This window comes from Sceloporus occidentalis, unplaced genomic scaffold, assembly GCF_023333645.1.
Source record: "Sceloporus occidentalis isolate IW3139 unplaced genomic scaffold, rSceOcc1.0.p SCAF_300, whole genome shotgun sequence".
NCBI lineage: Eukaryota > Metazoa > Chordata > Lepidosauria > Squamata > Phrynosomatidae > Sceloporus > Sceloporus occidentalis.
The window spans coordinates 730,619-742,500 of NW_028317280.1; the positions used below are offsets into that span (position 1 = coordinate 730,619).

The following is an 11,882-nucleotide window of genomic DNA, read 5'->3' on the forward strand; positions in this document are numbered from 1 at the left end:
CACAAAAAGTTTGCAAAGTGCTTAGACAATCACAATAGTTTATCAATTTTGCAAAATGCACAACAGGTACATAGGGAAAAAAAACTTTCAAACAATATGAAACTAATATTACAAGTGTCATAGAATTTTAATTACAAGGGAAAGCTTTTAGTTTCCCAACTTGTTGCCTTTGGATATCACTTGGGACAAATAGCAGTAAACATTACTGCTTGGCTCATGTTCTTTGTTTACAGCAACCGAACTGTTTTTCCTGTCACTGTCAAGTAATCTTCATCTGCAAGGGCATGCAAGGCTTCATCAAACATATCTCTCGTGATTGCCTGAAACAAAAGAAAAAAACAAAAGCTGCTTAATATCTGCTGATCCTTAAGAACCACTATATACTGCAGGTCCTGTAAACAAACTGAGCATATGAATATAGTAACAGTTAAGTGGAGAAAGGATGTAACTGGTTAATTTTATTAATACACTTACTGCATCAGACTGTGCACGGAGGTCCTCAAACAACTGCTGGTACTTTAACGCTGGAGTTTTGCCTTTTACTTGAATAAGCTTCTTCAAAGCTTGGGCCAACTCCTCTTTTCGCTTACGAGCTGTGGCACTCATTCCTAAAATAAATAAACATAAAATTACCTTAAAATACGCAAGGAAAGAGTCCAACTTGGCAAGTTAAGAATTTATGGATCCACTTTGAGAAGTCCCCACTTTGAGAAGTCCCTGTTACTGAAAATTTTAAAGTGACCCCTTTGTTTAATTTTTAAAGGGATCCAACAATGACAGAACATTTTTATGTAACTTGTAAACATGTTTTGTACATTTTAACAATTTTAGAGACCGTGTAATGTTTACCTCAAGACTAACCAGGTGAAACCTGTTATAAAGTATCAAGTGGAAGAATATTTTCCCTAATAGACTGAGAAGTAACATACACTCTAAGCCAGATATTTTTATTGCCCATTACAATAAGCTCAATGTCTCTTATGTTTAATATCTTAACAGGAGACTCAACATTAATTCTGAACATTTAATTGCAGTAAAGCAACCTTGGTTTGCAGAGTCACACCAGGGTAAAAGCTTAAGGACCCCAGAAGAAAACTTCCAGCATTAACATTTGTGTGTGTAATTATATATATATATATATATATATATATATATATATTATATCTCAAATCTTATTTTCTTGCTGAAATTTAAGCTACCAGAAGGAAGAATCTGAAATTTTTATCTAACGCATGAAGTTAAATTAGAGCACATACTTTGCATGCACTACAGATTTTGGGACTAGACTTTTCTTTTGACTAAATACCGTATTTGCTCCATTATAAAAGACGACCCTGATTATAAGACGACCCCCCCAAATCTGAATATTAATTTAGGAAAAAAAAGAAAAAGCCTTAATATAAGACGACCCTATAGGAAAAAAGTTACCAGTAAGTGTTAATTCATGTAAATTATTTTTTTAATAAAACCTATGATTGAGAAAAATATTTTGGTTTTATTTCCTTCTATTTTCCAACCTGCCCCCCCAGTTATGCACATCTGCCCCAGAAATGCCTTATACCCCCTATATGCCACTGTGCCCCATGATATGCCTTTTGACCCCCTATGTTCCACTCTGCCTCCAGAAATGCCTTATACCCCAATATGCCACTCTGGCATTAAGGGGGTTAAAAGGCATATTATGGGGCACAGTAGCATATAGGGAGGTTTAAGGCATTTCAGGAGGCAGAGTGGTGTATAGAGCGTTAAAAAAGGCATTTCTGGAGGCAGAGTGGCATCAAGGGGGTTAAAAGGCATTTCACAGAGCACTCTGCCTCCAGAAATGCCTTATGCCCCCCATTTAACACTCCCCTGCTCCCCCCCCAAACGTACCGGTGCTTCTGACTCCTGTCATGCAGCGTGTAGATGTCTACTTACGCTGCAGCAGGAAGGAGGTGTGCCTAGCAGCGGGGGTTGTCTGCGTCCATCGCGCAGACCTTCCCCGACTGTCAGAGAGAATTCCCCGCACCGGTGTCTGTGCGATGACAGCCGGGGAAGGTCTGCGCGATGGACGCGGACAACCCCCGCTGCTAGCCACACCTCCTTCCGGCTGCAGCGTAAGTTGTCTACGCGAATGCCGCACACCGGGGACTCAGAAGCACCGGTAAGTGTTTGGGGGGGGGGGGGGGGAAAGACATGAGGATCCAGGTCCCCTGCAGCTGCGGGGGATCTGGATCTTAGTCGTCTCATAGACCTATGAGGTCTGATTATAAGACGACCCCGATTATAAGACAAGGAGTATTTTTCAGAGCATTTGCGGTATACAGACAAAATGTAGAAAGACCTTACAAGACCTGTAAATGATGGCAAATTGCCAGAGCTGCAAATTGTGAAATGCGAAGGATAATTGTTTTTCAAATACCTGTAGTCAGAATGGATATATCTACAATTCCAGTCCTGGGGTCTGTGGCAGATTGTTTTAAAGCCTCACGGTGGAGTCTCTTTGCCTCTTCCACATCAATAGTTTCCACTTTATTGGAAAAACGCACTTTAGCATGTGCTTCTGACAGGCGGATAAGAGATTCCAGTTGTCTTGGGTAAGCTGAAACCATCCCACGGCCACTGCCAATTTTCCTCATGTCCACATAGGCCTGTTCGGGGCAAAAAACATTTTATATGTAAATATCACAGTGCTTTTTCCTCGAGAAGATGGAAGCCTAGAGCTGGCTACGATTCATAGAATAAGATGTGAAGTCACAAGCTTTTAGTTGGGATGGGGCGGTTACCTCAATAAGAGCTTGGCCTGCTTCCTCACTGAGCCGAGGATTAGCGCAAATACGAGCATATGCAATGTAATCCTTTAGCACTGCCATATCCAAATTCTCCTCTTTCAACTGCTCCTCCGTCTGGTAGTATAAAGCTACAAGATGGTGAGCCAGTCTCCTGTCGTATGTCTCATCTTGTGGATCCAGCATCAAGAAAATCAGATCAAATCTTGGAGGAACCAGGGAGAAAGCATACTTGTGTATCAGATGATTAAAAAGATATACTGGATCACTTTAAATAGACAGAACAGTAAGAAAAACAAAAATAGTACCTGGACAGCAATGTATGCGGCAGCTGGATATTTTCAATGGTGGTTTTCTTTGGGTTCCACTGGGACTCTACAGGGTTTGCTGCTGCCAAGACTGAAGTACGGGCATTCAGCTGACAGATGATACCAGCCTACGGGAAAGTATCCAGTTAGTTTTACATTACCTTCTGATAAACAGCTTGTCAGTTATACACTTCAAGGAAAACCCACTGTTCATTAGCCATATCCATGAGTCAGGCTAAACCATCCGTTTCCCTGGAACTGATTTCGGCCAGTGATAGATAGCGGAGGTTGGCACCCCACTGTATTGTTAGTCCCTTTACTGAGCCTGTTGTCTCTGGGAGGCAGATTAAGGGGGTGGATGTGAACCCATTGTATCCCAATATCTTGATGTTAATGTGCATTTTGCTAGCTATATCTAGCCATGCATGTGGAAAAAAAAAAACTCGACTAGTGACTGGGAATCCGGGGGAAGAGTGCCCCAGGCTAAGGGAGCACCAGTCAGCGGAGGTAGTTGATTGGACTTTCCAGCTCCATAACACCAGGTAAAATCTGCATTGCACACCGTGTGGTCTTAAAACTAACTTCAGAAGAAATACTGGAATGTTTCAACAGAGGCAAATTTCTGTTCACACCTACCTTAGCAATTGAGAGCGTTTGCTGCTCCATTACTTCATGAAGCACAGACCTGGTGCTCTCGTTCATTTTATCAAACTCATCAATGCAGCAAATTCCATTGTCGCTGAGAACCAATGCACCAGTTTGTAGGACCAGCTGTCGCGTTTCCGGATCCTTCATCACATAAGCTGTTAAACCTACAGCACTAGATCCCTTGCCAGAGGTGTACTGGCCTCTGGGTACCAGATTGTACACATACTGAAGGAGCTGAGATTTACTTGTGCCTGGATCGCCACACAGAAGGATATTTACTTCAGAGCGGAACTTGCCCCTTCCTGTTTGACTAAAATCCTTTCGAGTGCCACCAAACAACTGAAGCAAAATACCCTGGGGGAAGAAAAATAAAAAACAAATGGACAAAAAGTTTAGACCATTAAACACAAAGCAAGATGTTACAGACCTAACTGAAAGTGTATGACCCCTTGCACCCCATGCTGTGGTAACACATATACCTATGCTAAAACCATTGTTATACAACCAAAGAACTGTGAAAAAGAATTTATATGAAACCATACCTTTTTGATATCTTCATGTTCATATATACTAGGAGCAATAGCTGCAGCAAGCCTCTCATAGATGTCTGGTTTAGCAGCTAACTCCTTTAACATCTCTACACGCTGTTCAGTGAACATCTTCTGCTCAGTGTCTTCATCAATGCCATGTAGTCGTTTTGAATCTGTCTTCCGATAGTGTATCACATCTATGTGTGTCTTGTAGACAGCCTTTACGTTACTGACTCTGGGGTTTACTCGAATGGGTACAGCTCTGTAAATTCCTAATGGGAATGATAAAATGAAGATGTTAGGAGTACTAAACATAAATTTGCCTTTATTGATAAACACTAGACAAACTGCCCACACATCCCAAAATATGCACTGTAAGTAGTTTTGTTGTAGCAACTCATTGTCTATATGGGCTGCCACAAGGAAGTAGAATTACATACCTGTCACATTCACCCTGTCACCAGGTTGCACCTTGTCCACCAGATCATTGTGTGCATACAGAGCAATCGTATGAGGGGTCTGACCGGCTGGCATATCCTCAGGGGACTCTTGTAATTTAATCTAATATAAATTAAAACCATTATTGGAAGGCATTCTTTGAAAGGTCGTGTCAGTATATGCATGCTTTTACGAGCGTTAAGACTAGTAGACTTAATCAATAACTTTGTACACAGTGCATAAAAGCTAGTAGTGCCCAACACAGTATCGCTTCTACAATGAAAGTATTTAGCTGTACAAGGAGCAACTGTTCCAAACTAGCAACAAGTATCCAAGGAAAAGACAGCTTACCATCTGCTTGTCTGAAAACATGGAGCGGTTGTGAATTAGAGCCAAGCTGTGCGTGGTGTTACAATGCCTGCACACAGATGGCTCTGCAATGCGACCTCGGTCTATCTCCACCCTCGTAGTAAAGGCGCACACCTGACATTTAAAGAATGCTTCTTGCATCTCTGGGATGATCTGAGAGGTCCTGATCACCATACCTCCAATTGTGATCAGTTGGTCAATATCTGAAAGAGTGTACAGTTTGCTAAATACAAAATCACTCTGAATTGAAATGCGTATAAAGCATATAAAACATTAACCTACCTTCAGGGTTAAGGCTCCTCATGTTACAGGTCTTTAATGCATTGTAAGGTCTAACTTGAATCTGATGTTCCAAGATAGAGTCCGGGTAACGCTCAAAGAAAATTTCATTAGCAGCCATATCGAAGGTTGGAATAACTTCCTGTATAAAATAGAAAAAAAAAAAAATTCAAATTCCTGGATGGAGTTAAGGAATCTGTTTTTTGTAACATACACACGCACTTTTCATAATTACCTGCGGGTAGCAGACCAGCTGCCTGTACAAATCTTGATCAAAAGTCCTCAGATGGTCACAATTGATACTCAAAAATGGCTCCCCTACCATATTGATCTAGGGCAAAAAGAAGTGTGTCATCACACACTCAACATACTATAGCTTGACTTAAACAAATACTTTATTTCTATACCTCTTCAAGCCGCTGCATGTAGATCGGCTCATTTAGATCCAATCCCACATTCTCCTCCTCCTTAGCACCAGGATCAATAAACCGCTGGATAAACCTCTAATAAAGTAAAAGATAGACATTTATACAGCTTAAAGAAAACATAGCACAGAATAGCATCGCACTTTACTTTTTATCCCCACTCCTTCGAGAACTGCCATCTGAAGACAACATGTTTCATAAAGCTAAATTCTATTGATAGCGCTTAATAGCTGCAAGACTGGATGTGTCAGCTAGGCACAAAAAAATCAGCGTGGAGTGGTCACTTGCGAGAGAAAGCTAACAGAGGGTACTAAAACTTTATGGATAGTGATGCTATGTATGATGAGGGTATGTGTCTGAAAGGTACTGAACACATTTTGGTTGTAAGTGTTTCTCCCAAAAGCTACTATATATGGAGATTAGAGCTGGGGTACAGCAGTTACCTGGAATTTTTCTTTGCATGTGGTCACGTTGACATCAGTACCCCAGATCACAAGCTTTTGCCCAACAGACTGCTCACTGGTTACAAGGTCCTCTGCCGCCGGCTGCAAAGCACAAATGTTTTAAACACACAAGTTTTTGACATTTTCAATGCTCAAGGAACACAAATAGATCTATACACTACCCACCTGGTCGGAGTGCAAATCCACTTGCTTAGCTTTGCGGACTGACCCCAGATCAGGTCTCTGTCTAGCAGGAGTTCCTCTGATACCACTCCTAGGGGTTCCTTCGACCCTTGAACTAGGGGTACCATACGTTAACGGAGAGCTCAAATCAAGTTCGCTCTGAAGGACTGATTTCAAATAGAAAACTTTAGTTTTAACCACCACTGAAAGCATTTAGTTTAAACAAGTGTAGCTAACAAACTTAAGAGTAGTTATGTTTAAATAAGCATACCAGAGTGCCTTGATGGCGCAGGGCTGGTGAACAGCAGCTCTTCTCCACTGGGACTCAGAAGGTCACCGGATGGCGAGGTTGGCATAGGCAACAGTTCTCCTACTGATGTTGGCTCATCAGTACGACGTCTCTGAGATGGAGGAGACTGTACAACATCCTCACTACGGGCTGCAAACCAACAAACACACACAATTTGATTCATTGAAGATGACTGGTGCCTTTTTTAAGAATGTATGTGCTGGGTTATCACAAATCTAGATGGAATAGGATTCGGTTTCCCATAACATAGTAGAACCGGAATACGTTCAGCACTCTGGCAAATGGTCTCTGAAGGGCCGATCCTGATTAATAGCATGCGCAGCTATCCATAAAACAGATTTACCAGACGCAACCGTGCATAAGATATTCAACTTTGCTGTTACTTACGGGTCTGAGGGTTGCTGCTTCTCACACGTTTGCTCCGCCTACCACCGGGTGTCGATGCCGGGGATGACATGTTGCTGCAAATATGCATGGATTTTAGTTACAGAATAAATGCGATCCTGTCCTTTAATAAGGTTAATCCCAGGCAGCTTTCTGCTTGTCAAGCCATTGAATTTCCCGGTCAATAAATAGCAAATTGTTAAGCAGTGTATTGACCTAAGTACAATCCCTTTCAACACTGGGTACCCGGAAAACAATACTCTGATCTACATGGAAACCAAGTTAGTTCGCACTCGGACTTCAAGCTCGCAAGACCAGGGCCTGTCCTCCTCCCGCATCGTCACGGCTTAACGTGCGTTAAAGTTATTGCAAATATTACATGGCTTTTATAAAGTGTTTTCACTGCCCCCTACGGTAACAGCGCTACGGAACCTGTTAGCGCTACGTTAATGTAATTCACACACGTAGGCGGTTTCAACGCAGTGAATATAGCAGAAACGTATTAACGGAGACAATGGGTCAGTTTTCTTTACCACCCGTCTACATGGATGCGAACGTATAGCCTTAACGGACTATGCAGCCAGTTCGCTACTTATACACGCATATTTAACACTTTTATTATGTGGCCTTGTTCGCGTATTTCCGTCGTATAAGAGGAAAGGGGGGGGGGGCTAACAAGCGACATTTATTCTTTGAGGGCTTCACAAAACCCCAGAATATTCATGATTACTGGTAACAAGTATCCGATCACTTCTATAAACATACGGAAGGCATATAAATACTACTCACCTGTCTTCGCGATATATTCGGTAGAACTAGAACGTTCCTGGCAACCTCGATGCAGCAACTTCACCACCCGCCAGAAATTTCGCGCCAGGACACGTGACGCGTTTCGCGGGTTTTTTGTCTATTTTTTTTTTCCCCTGCTAGGGTTGACAGGGCGCGATCAATGTGATCACTTCCTCGGGGGTGGCCAATTTAACAATGCAAAGAAAACACTCCTTGCTTATGAATATATTTACAATAAACTTGCGGCACTGTAATACTGTTTTAAATTAACACGTTTAATTGCACACAAGCACTACTTCAACAGACATGTTCCAAAAGAAAAAATATTACGAGACCCCTCTTCGTAACCACATTATTTAGCCCATATCATTTCCGGTAATTCACTTTTTTACTTAACATGTAATGACAGTTTCACGTTGTACTTCGGTCTTCCTGTTTTGTTGTAAAATTAACATCACTTAACAGATCTTGCAACAACAATTTTCCCCTATTTTCGATAAGTGGTGCGGCCCAGTCAACGCCGGTATATAATTTTGGCCACATCTTTTGCGTCTTAAAGGATCCGTGTTTTTTTTTTTTTGTGTCGCTTGGTTACCCGCCCCCTATTCCTTGATTGACATCCTTGCGTCCCATCCTGTCTCTCTTTTGCCGTTGAGCTGTGGCTTTCGGCGCCTATAATGCGTTAGGTCGGCTTCCTCCTGTCGCCTGTCAGCAGCATTGTATATTTATACAAAGCACAAAAAAAAATGCTGCCGTCAACGTCTGGTGGTTCCAGCGATGTTGATGGAGGAGGGAATGGAGACATGGCGGACGCCGCTGAAGCTGCCGGCGGTATTCAGGGTAGCCTGCACCAGCTACACGGCTACCTGCGCTGCTCAGACCCCGGGCTTGTGTGTGAGGCGGCTAATAGCCTCGTCCGCCGCCTGGGGGAAGAGTGCGTGGTGACAGCGGAGGGCAGCAGAGCATTAGGTGTGTAGGAAATGGCCATTGCTTACTAGACGCTACAGAAACTTTAGTGGCTTGACGTACTCCTGCTGTAAGATACAGTGACATAGGTGCCTGAGGCCATAGGGGTCCTCTCTCACTCTCACTCTCACTCTCTCACTCTCCCCTACACTCGAGGCGGGAGCATCTGACAATTCAGAAGCTCGTGCATCTCTACTTCATATGGCAGCGATATGTCGGCCAGCTTGTGAGGGCTCTGGGGTCTATTCACTAAGGATATCCGTGGTTTCTACTCTTCGGTCTTCATTATAAAGGGCCAACTCTGCTAGTTTCCTCAAGCAAGACTTGCTGAACCCCCCCCCCCCCCCCGCATAGTAAATAAAGTAGTATGTGACTTAACTATACACGGTACAGGGCCAGCCAAGCTTTTCTTGTAGCAGGCAGTGTTTAATCATCAACCTGGCATCCTCCGTTCTCTTCTAAGCACGTACCATCACCTCTATTTCAGGGCCTGTTGTTTTCAAAGTAACCAAGATTCTAACGTGGAATGAGTGATTCCCTGGCACTTTCCCTTTGATACATTAAAAACCTGAAAAGCCTTGCAAGCTATTCTCCATCTTTTCTCTTTATACAAATGTACGCATTTGGGTCACTCGTTGATGCTCTGAAGATCCCTTACCGGTTTGTAACGTCGCAATGGCAGACTCCAATTAAAGGAACTGTCATCCCTGCTTTTTTAGATGTTAAGCTTCTGATGATTCCCCTGTACGCTGTGTAGTATGCGGGTCATGGTGTAGGCACCCTGGACCACTTTCCCTTTGATGTCTTTTGACAGCCTAGCCCGTTTAGCACAAAGTTGGATCATTGTTGCGACAGCATAGTGTCCTGGCGATTGCTGAGTCCACCGGCAATTGGGAAATGTACCGGTAATATTTGCATGCGTGTGTATCGGCAGATAACCTGGAGGTAAGCCAACAAGCGCCACGTCAAGAGTAAGTCTTCTCAGGAGATGGGAAAACTTGGTTCAGTGAAACTTTTATTAAAATCGCTGGTCTGGTACAAGCAAAAAGCGTAAAAAATTAGCGTAGTCTTGTGAAATGTACATGCAGGATGCCCCCAACATGCAAAAACTACATAGGATTTCCAAAACACTGGTCCAGCTCTCGCCACAGGCCTGCTAAATACATTTAAGGGATAATCGTGTTAAAACAAGACCCTACTACATTGCTTAGGTAATGCCGTCTAGTTTTGTTTTTTTATCAAACAAGTTATGCGATTACTAGTTTTAATTGCTTGTGCTGGATACATATGCTAATGAATTCTTATATGTCTCTATTGTAGATCTGAACACTTCTTTGATCTTCTCGAAAGATGTTGGATTACATGTGTTTATTCGCCAGTCTCTGAAGTTTGATGAAGTAAGTCATAGAATGTATTTATAATATGTTCTCATTTATCGACTTCTATTTTTTGTTTTAATCATTTTCATTTTTGCTCCAGTTTCGAGACTGCAGAGAAGAATCTCTTAAGTTCCTATACACTTTCGTGGAGAAGATTGGACTAAAGATTCAGCCTTATGCTTTAGATGTTAAGGTAGCCGCAATAACTTGTTTCTCCTTACTTGTACTGTGATACTAGTGTTATTATGTGAGTTTAAAATATGCTGTTTTACGCTTATTTACTCTGGGATGTAGTCTCCAGTGCTCAGCCAATATTAAGTATCTGTCCAGCTTAAATGTGGAAATAAATCTGGTGGAAGACTGGAGGTTTTGAATGCCCTACCATCTTGTGATGGTCCTTTCTTGATGTTATGTATGCCAGGTTCAGAAATTCAGGTTTTTCTATATCCACACTCAGGGTCTGACCATGGTTCTCATCATGACGGGACAGATTCTCAGGGTCTCTTAGTCCGTTCCTGTCTATTTCCTATAATATATAAGATTAGGTGCTTCTGTATTTCATGGTTGATAATCTAGCCTTCAATGATGGTGACTTAGTTAAGTGTATCTTTTAAATAATGAGGAGGCAAAGTTTCTAAGAGGACGGTATTGGAACCATTTGGTTAACACATTTGGTGAGTCGCTACATAGAATCTTCACGATGGGCTATTAAAAGTTTAATATTCTACAAGCCTCAGGGTGAGCTCTTTTAGAAAGCCCTCAAGTATGCGTATATCACCGGTTGGTCATAGAATGGCATAGTCTGCATTAGTACATTTCATATTAACTAATATATGTGTTCTACAACTCCTCAGACAATATGTGTCATTGTATACACCAAGGAGAAAGCTGCAAAGTGTAAAGTGCCTGCATTGGAGCTTCTTATTAAGGTAACATATCATATATTTGTATTGTTACACACTTCTTGCACTGGGAATTGTGGTGGGGTACACTTGTTTCTCGTGGCACAACAATGTAAATAAACTGGAACTATCAACCTTTATAACGAAGTATGTATGGGATACATAACATTTTATACATTGCCACTTTTTTGGTGTGAATGTGTACCTTTCCATTCATGGGTCTAAATGTAAGCCTTGTTTCTGCACTCGTAGCATAACTATAAATCATCCTAGTGTGTTAATGTTCTTCACAGCAAATACTGTCTATGGCGCCCTTTCAAAAAAGTATGTGAATTCCTGATGTTTATATCAAACAGTAAAGCATAATAATAATCTACTAATAATAATATAGTTACGTAATAATGTTGAGAAGACATTAGTCCACTGAGTTCAACCAATCTAAGATAAACCTAATTGCATTACGGAACAATACTTTTTAAGCACATGCCAATTGGAGCCAGAAGATGGGACAAAAAACCGTTATAACGTCACAGGTAGAATCATTTCTGGATCAGCAACTTTTAAGTTCTGGCACGTCTAGTCACATCCTCTATAAGTAGTTCATTCTAGAGCTTCATAGCACACACTGTGAAACATGGCTTTCCCTGTTTGAAATGAATACAGTAGCTTTTCTTCAAAGTTATTTGCTTGGGATATGGTACCCTTTACAATGCGTGGTAGTTATTTGTGTGCCTTATAAGTAGCTACTTGACATTGTGTTA

At 41.8% G+C, this 11,882-nt stretch overlaps 1 protein-coding gene across 1 annotated transcript; it reads right to left on the reverse strand.

Moving 5' to 3' along the window:
* Nucleotides 1–227: 227 nt before the first annotated feature.
* Nucleotides 228–7,158, reverse strand: LOC149275145 (DNA replication licensing factor mcm4). Its single transcript, XM_089504946.1, has 16 exons — nt 7,089–7,158; nt 6,663–6,830; nt 6,395–6,558; nt 6,209–6,310; nt 5,748–5,843; nt 5,576–5,671; nt 5,344–5,482; nt 5,044–5,264; nt 4,695–4,815; nt 4,267–4,526; nt 3,713–4,078; nt 3,077–3,204; nt 2,766–2,973; nt 2,402–2,630; nt 475–608; nt 228–320 (listed from the first exon to the last, which is right to left on the reverse strand). Exons 1-16 carry the CDS (start codon nt 7,156–7,158, stop codon nt 228–230), a joined length of 2,595 nt encoding a protein of 864 aa, XP_089361072.1.
* Between the last annotated feature and the right edge of the window lie 4,724 nt (nt 7,159–11,882).

Excerpts from the sequence above, each read along its gene's own strand:
- LOC149275145 (XM_089504946.1), bottom strand. The coding sequence starts at position 7,158 with ATGTCATCCCCGGCATCGACACCCGGTGGTAGGCGGAGCAAACGTGTG. Across the intron at positions 6,559-6,662 it reads TGCGCCATCAAGGCACTCTG|TCCTTCAGAGCGAACTTGAT; the intron begins GTATGCTTATTT and ends ATTTGAAATCAG. Across the intron at positions 2,974-3,076 it reads CCGCATACATTGCTGTCCAG|ATTTGATCTGATTTTCTTGA; the intron begins GTACTATTTTTG and ends GGTTCCTCCAAG.